Source organism: Rhinoderma darwinii, chromosome 2 (genome assembly GCF_050947455.1).
Source record: "Rhinoderma darwinii isolate aRhiDar2 chromosome 2, aRhiDar2.hap1, whole genome shotgun sequence".
NCBI lineage: Eukaryota > Metazoa > Chordata > Amphibia > Anura > Rhinodermatidae > Rhinoderma > Rhinoderma darwinii.
Genome location: NC_134688.1, coordinates 397,656,262 through 397,663,869, shown reverse-complemented (window position 1 = coordinate 397,663,869; position 7,608 = coordinate 397,656,262). Strand labels below are relative to the sequence as shown.

General features: G+C 39.3%; 1 protein-coding gene across 1 annotated transcript in view; it reads right to left on the bottom strand.

The window, feature by feature from the left end:
* Window positions 1–972: 972 nt before the first annotated feature.
* PPEF1 (protein phosphatase with EF-hand domain 1) overlaps window positions 973–7,608 on the bottom strand; it is a 57,207-nt gene continuing 50,571 nt past the window's right edge. Inside the window, exons 13-16 of the mRNA XM_075850786.1 lie at window positions 7,051–7,157; window positions 3,847–4,010; window positions 2,194–2,278; window positions 973–1,527 (exon numbers count right to left, since the gene is read on the bottom strand). Coding sequence (XP_075706901.1) covers window positions 1,328–1,527; window positions 2,194–2,278; window positions 3,847–4,010; window positions 7,051–7,157 — 556 coding nt within the window. The 3' untranslated portion in view covers window positions 973–1,327. The remainder of the gene's footprint in view (window positions 1,528–2,193; window positions 2,279–3,846; window positions 4,011–7,050; window positions 7,158–7,608) is intronic.

The window sequence follows — 7,608 nt, the reverse complement described above, 5'->3', positions numbered from 1 at the left end:
TGGAGCATAACTGCAATACCAGACACAACCCATAGACTTGTGTGGTGCTGTTTCTGGAAATAAGCAGCCATGTAGTTCTGAACCTGAGGAACCCCTTTACTCATCAGGTAATGTAGCATACCGAACTTGTAATATTTCCAAACATATTTTTAAAATTTCTAACCAGAGGATGTGACATAAAGTGAAAATGGTTCGGAATAGAGAAGTCCAGCACCAGTGGATGTCAGTAAAATCTTCTCCTTTAGTTATCGGCACATGGTAAAAATCCAAACAGGATAATAGGACATTGTGCAAAAGTCTGCTTTCGTGTTTGCAGCATGCAGAGAAATCATAGCAACAGTAGCTAGGTTGAAAAAATGAGTTCGGAATTAAAAAACTTGCATATAATATAAAAAAAACTCCAGAAACTCATTATCCCCCAAGAGAGTGTCTCCCCGTCCTCCTAAAAGCCATTGACGTGCTGCTGTGTATGCAAATACACAGCACAACGTCAATGACTGCCGAGAGGGTTGGCGGGAGGTGAGGAGAGGCTTCCACTTATGAATACGCTGGACTCATGACTTTGAGTCCGGTGTATTTTGTTATTGCTCCTATAAGCCTGCGTGTGCAGTTTTGGCTAATAGGAGAGCGGACTTGTCCTCATATTATGCTGCCCTTACATAGTCGAATGACAAATTCGCTTTAACCATTTAGATTTTATATAAAATAAATAGCATTACTATAGTAAATACATATTTTTTGGTATGGAGCATATTACTGTTCATATTTAGAACGGTTTAAAAATAATACATTGTCTATAAATATATATTTAATTAAAATGTTATTATATAGCTAAATTAATAATCTCTTCCACTGGTCTAACCCTGCTGCAGAGAAAGCCAGTCCAGATATCACCAAAGACTCCCATCTTCTGTGTTTCAAACACATTTTCAGAGTTACTAATAATTATTAATAATAATTTAGATATATTTTGTAATTATTTTTATCAATATTTAAACCTGAGCCCTACTTCCATGAAAGCATTCAGTTTCTAAATTACATGTAAATATGCCTTTATAAATCTTCTATTGTTTCGAATGTTCCTACCAAAAGTCCAACCCAACATAGTAATCCACTGTAGAATATTTGTGCTATTTGTTCAATCATTGACTGCTGCTCCATGACTTTACACAATTCTCTACTCCTCCATACACGGTTGACAAGTATTTCTGACCTCTGCTCTTGGAAGGACACGCATCATGCCAAGAAAGACTTCAAGGTTTAGAGGCAACTGCCTCTGGTTGGTCTTGACCTGGAAATTCTTCTCCGTTTGTTAGTGCAATGGCTTTCATCTTCGGTTACTATTCTTCCTTTCAAATTTGTGAACGACTCGAAAAGCTTCCAAAAACTCATTAAAGTCAATACTACCATCCTTGTTGGAATCTATGCTGTGGGCCAAGTCATCTATAGTGGAATCATCTATACTAATATGAAGGTGGGAGCTGAAAAGCTTCCATGTCTGGTGAAATTCTTCAATGGATATTAAACCTAAAGGATAAATGGGATTAGGTGTTTATGATTTTTACAATGCAAAAAATTCCTTCATAAAACTTTTTTTAATCCTCATATCCTAAAGATATTTTTTACAGTAAATGTTTAAATGAACACTATAGATCATAACTGATGGTTAAACACCAAGATGGATGCTAACAATTTGGCAATGTAGTGAAGGTTGTTGAGAATGCCAAGCCTTGTCCTGCCCTTGCTCATTTTACTGAACCCACATGAAATGATACACCAGTGCTAAAAAAAATTAAAGGAATTGGCAACTCAAGGTCAACGTTTTCCATTAACTATGTATCACTTGAATGTACAGAAACATCTGCATGGTCATCTGGAAACCTCATTGTCATGCTGCCACATCAGGCCCTGGCACACAAGCTCTGTGCCGCAGTGCATACAAGGTCCTGACACTGCATTGGCATAAGGGTCTTCTATGAGCCGGGGCACAGCTTAATGTGGAAGCTTGAGGCGATGCTATAAGAAGACAGGAGAGATGAGAATTTTTTTATTTTTATTTCTGATTTATGTGGGAGAGGGATGCGGTTGGGGCCCAGCACCTGGCCTGCCACTCTCATAGTACACCCCTGGCTATGGCAAAATAGTAAAGTTTTTTTTAAAAAGTTATCTCAGTGCCTAAAATAAGAAAAATACCTGAGTGATCCTTGTCAATTATGTTGAAGATAATCTCAAGGTCTGCTTTGTATCTGTATAACGTCTCAACCAAACTTGGCTGAACCTGGTGAGAAATAGCATATATATTAATTAATGTATTGGAACAAATAAACGGTATAAAAGAGGCAGTATACATTTTTACACATGCGAATTAGGTCCCCATAGGATGTAAGTTCATGCAGTGCAGAGATCATATTAGTGGATCCACCATGCCATTTCTCAAGGGGAAAATTGTAAACCCAAAAATAAAACTCCAAATTGTTTATTTTTTTTTCAAGGGCACAAATTATTCTATGTAAAAATGTTTAACTTTGTTAGAACTCATGGAATAAAGATATGACGTCTGGTGTAAAACAATCAAGTTGATACTGTACATTGGGACTATAGTTAATGTTACAGTTATTTTCTTTAAATTTTGATCCCTCTGAATTTCATTGTTTCTTATACAGAATATCGATTTTATGAATAGTCACTAGGAGTTCAGCCCTTCCCCTACGTTGCGCTCTTAAGAATTCATCGGCTTACGCACTATGCTGACAGCCAACCCAATGGCCTCACATCGAAATATTTAAATACATGCTCTCAAGAGAGAGAAAAGTTATAAACTAAAACTAATTCTTTTTCGTAAATAAGTGACAGTTTCTTTCTTTTCTACTTTTTTTCACAGTGTTTACACTTTTTTACACACTTAGGCCTTATTTACACGAACGCTGCGCATCTCGGACATGAAAAACTGCAGTTTTTCACGTCCGAGGTGCATCCGTGCTCAGCGCTGCGGGATGCAATGTCACGCATCTCCCATAGTTGAGAATCTATGGAGGGATGTGTGATGCGCGAAAAGAACGGACATGTCCTATTTTCGCACGGATCCTTCACACGGTCCGTTGAAACAACGGCTGTGTGAACGGCCACATTGAATTACATAGGTCCGTGGGACGGATGCTGTTTCAACGCCCACGGACGTTTAACACGCTCGTGTAAATAAGCCCTAACTATGGCTATGTTGAGAAACAGTACAAAAAAATTAGGTGCGATATAGTGTTTTTTTATTATTATTCTTACTGTATTGAGCATTAACCATTCATCCATAATAATGGGCCATGTATAGGCAAGAGCACCCTCAAAGGTTCTGGACCCTAGGTAGCCATAGATGTAAAGATTCTCCTCAGATTCAATGAGCATTCAGATTGTCCTTTTTGTAATCAAAACACTCATTGGGAAATGCACAAACAAATAATCTAGTAAACACTATGGTACTCATTTATCATGCCTGTCAGAAATTGGTTTTGTTGCCCTTAGCAGCCAATCCCAATACAGCTTTCATTTTTCTAGAGCAGATTAAAAAAAGAAAGCCGAGTTCTGATGCGTTGCTATGTAGCAACAAAAACAGTTTTTCTTTTAGACAGTTTTGATAAATAAGACCTTATGTTCGTGGTGTTTACCACTAATAACATAGAAACATATGTCATCTGTTGGAAATGATCGTTCAAAGTACTAAGGACATAATAATTATCCTCAGTGATTGTGAAATCTTGTTTTCACAAGACCATACAGGAGTGTGTAGAACATTAACAACATGGACTCTTGTCTATAAGATGCCTATATCTTCACAAATAAATCAGCTACACTTACTTCTTTAATAGACTTTTCAATTTGTAGGTCTTCAAAACATGAAAGATATTCAACACTTCCATCAAAAGCCAGACGGGCAAGTTTTGAGCGTAACGTCCTCCAAGGTAGATCCAGATGGAGAACTGCCTCCAGTGTTGATGCCCAATCATTAATGGAAATTCTTCCTGTTATATAAATTATTTGCTGTTTATTGATAACATAATTTAGTTACCTTATCAAAATGCATCTTACATGAACATTGTCCAGTTCAATACCTTTTTTATGCTCTTTAGTAAAAGAACCTGCAATTGTACATGACACCATAATGATACACAAAAGTGAAAAAAATATTAACATTTTGAGTTGTGTCCATCTCTGGTGAGTAACTTTAAGACGTTCACATTGTTATAATGTTTGTTTATTTTTTGCATAAATCAGTAGTACATGTAAATATATGAAACTGTAATATATATTTTCTAGGGGTAAGTATCATCTTCCTTACCTTTCAACAGTCTCTTATCATTCTTTCACTGCCTGCCTGCACTAACACATCCTCATTGACCCAAAAAAATCTACACTGAAATAGTAATTACTGGAGAGGGAGAAGGGGAAACAGCCTGTTCTAGGGGTGGTAAACTGGGCAGTTGCCCAGGGCCACACAGTCCATGAGGCAAGATGAGCACCTCTGCCTCACAGAGGCGCCACCCCCTCCTGCATTATAATTGTACCTGTGTCTATAAAACGCAGATACAATTACATGCATAAGCGATGAATGGCAGGGCACGTTGCATGCCCCGCTATTCAATGACATAAGTGGCACGATGACGACATCGCGCTGCTTGCTTCGTTGAATGGAAGGGTAAGACGCCCTGTCAATCAGCGCCTTTTAACGACGCAAGTGGCTCGATGACGTCATCTCGCCACTTGCGTCCTTGAAAGGCGCTGATTGTCAGGGCAGAATGCCTTGCCCTGCTATTCAGCTCCTTTTAATGATGCAAGCGGCATGATGACATCATCTCGCCGCTTGCATCGTTCAGCCCCAGCAGACCTGCTCAGAAGAGAGCAGGTCTGCATTGCAAGAGGACGGCATGGAAACGGGATCAGGTGAGTATGTAAAGGTTTTTTTTCTGTTAAAAGTGTGAGGGGCTATATGTGGAGCACTATCTACAGGGGGCTATATGTGGGGCACTATCTACAGGGGTAGGTATATGTGGGGCACTATCTACAGAGGGGGCTATATGTGGGGCACTATCTACAGAGGGGGCTATATGTGGGGCACTATCTACAGGGGGGCTATATGTGGGGCACTATCTACAATGGGGCTATATGTGGAGCACTATCTACAGCGGGGCTATATGTGGGGCACTATCTATATGTGTGTGTGCGGGGCTATATGTGTGTGTGTGTTTGTGTGTGTGTGTGTGTGTGTGTGTGTGTGTGTGTGTGTGTGTGTGTGTGGGAACAGAGTGTATGGTTCTATTATAATCTTATAATCAGGGATACAGAGTATGGTGCTACTATAATTAGAGGTCCAGAGTATGGCTCGATTTTTATTTAGTGGCACCATGATAATTTTATCTTAGTTTATAGGTGCAAAAATGTTTGAAAAGTGAGAAACTGAAGACATCTGAGTGGAAAACTGCGGAAATGGGCTGTGTTTGGGAGAAGTTATCAAAGAGGTCTGGACCGGATAGAGAAGAAAAGAGAAAAAGAACAACTAGAATATGACGACATTCCCTTGTATGGTTTTTTTCAGATGCAGCAAAATCGATGAAATCAACTTTTAAACCGGCGCAATGTATGCTAATTACTCATTAAAGGGTCATGGGGCGGTGCCGCTATCCTGAAGAGTCACACAGTCCTGCCTCCAAACCCACCTTTCCTTGCTTGATTGACATCCCCATGGCTGTTATACATTACTACCAGTCTCCTCCAACTTTCTTGGATGTGCCACTGCCTTGTACTACTTAGGCAGGCACTGTGCAGTGATGTGTACTCTGCCCAATTTCATCGCTGCACTGTGCATGCCAGGGGAGTATAAGGCAACGGCACATCCGCAAGAGTTGGAGGAGGCTGCTAGTGATGTAGAACAGCCAGGATGATGTCAATCAAGATCTGGGGGGCGCTATTTTAATTATCGCCTCAGGCAGCAAAAAAGCTAGAACCGGTCCTGCCCAGGGCCCCCATTTCATAGGGGCCCTCAAAGTCATCTTTATGCTCTGCCCAACAATAGAGAGAACTGTGTGGCTGAAAATCACAGCTGCACAATCATCTCTGTCTCCTGCTCTGCACTGATGAGTTTGATCAGTGCAAGGGAGGAAGGGTAAGCTTAATATGATACAGCTAAATGGTATATAATTGGCATTATTTGAAAGTATTATTTGGCATCAAATGGCAGTATTATATATATATTAGTAAGGCAGGTAGGAGCAGCACAAGTGCAAATTACCAAATAAATGGTCGGTGCTAGGCTTCAAATGATAGAAGTGACTTCTCCCCATATGATGTACAACAAAAAGACAAGAGCATGGAAGCAGCACTCACGGAAAAAAGTGACGTTTATTCACCCAACAAAAGCAACGTTTCACTTCCTCAATGGAAGGCTTGAAAATGCTTCCTGTCTTTTTGTTTATATATATATATATATATATATATATATATATATATATATATATATATATATATATATATATATATATATATATACACACACACACATAGGCAGCTTTTTACAATTCGGGAAGTAAAGGGGGTTTTACACAGGACGATTATCAGGTAGACGAGAGTTAATATAACGCTCGTTGCCGATATTTGCCCTGTGTAAACAGGGGAATAATCAGCAGATGACCGAGCAAACGCTCGATCATCTGCTGGTCGTATAGTTTTAAAAAAAGTCAAATATTATCATTGTCGGCAGCACATCTCCCTGTGTAAACAAGGAGACGTGCTGCCGACATGATAATAATGAATAACCGCTCATCCATAGCTCTATGTGACAGGAGCAAGCGAGCGTCGATCATCGATGTCTTGTTGATCGGCGCTCGCTGCACCAGCCGCTTATCAGCCGGTGTAAAAGGGGGCGTTAAGTACAATGACAAGTAATTAACACTACTGAACAAACAATGAGACAAAGGAGATAGATTCCTGCCCGTATAAGCCTACTATCCAAATCCAAGCAGCGACTACAAATAGACTGGATTTGACATGGAGAAGAACCATTTTTACCTGTATCACCTGGGTCACACTCTCTAAAAGCTTTCATAAGATCAGATCGATGGGCAAAAAATTGTTCTTTTAGTGCTCTAAGAGCAGAGTCTTCAACAGCACTCAACCTGCATAGAGAAAGGTTATCAGGAGTTCAATTGACTCTCCAAATATTTTGTATAATAGATTTTTTCATGTCTTTTTCTTAAAATCCAGACCAGTTTTGTTCATGAAGCATTAAACATATTTGATAAATATCACAGAAATGTAAGTATCTATAAGTTTTTACTAAATGTTAACCTAGTCTATCAGTCTGGCATTGAGGCATGCATCTGCTAGAGAGTAAAAATGTATTGAATGGATGTACATTTTGCACATCTATCATGAAATCCCCCCCTCCTGAGACTCATGTACATGATATAAGAAGGTTAAAAGAGCCCAGCCATGCATTAACTATAACCATAAAATAATTGCAGAAACCTAGCCATGGTTAATGTGATGCTAATAAACCTAAATAGAACAGTTCCTCTTATTTTGTAGATTGAATTAGTGTTTGTTTGTTTGTTTGTTTGTGTGTGT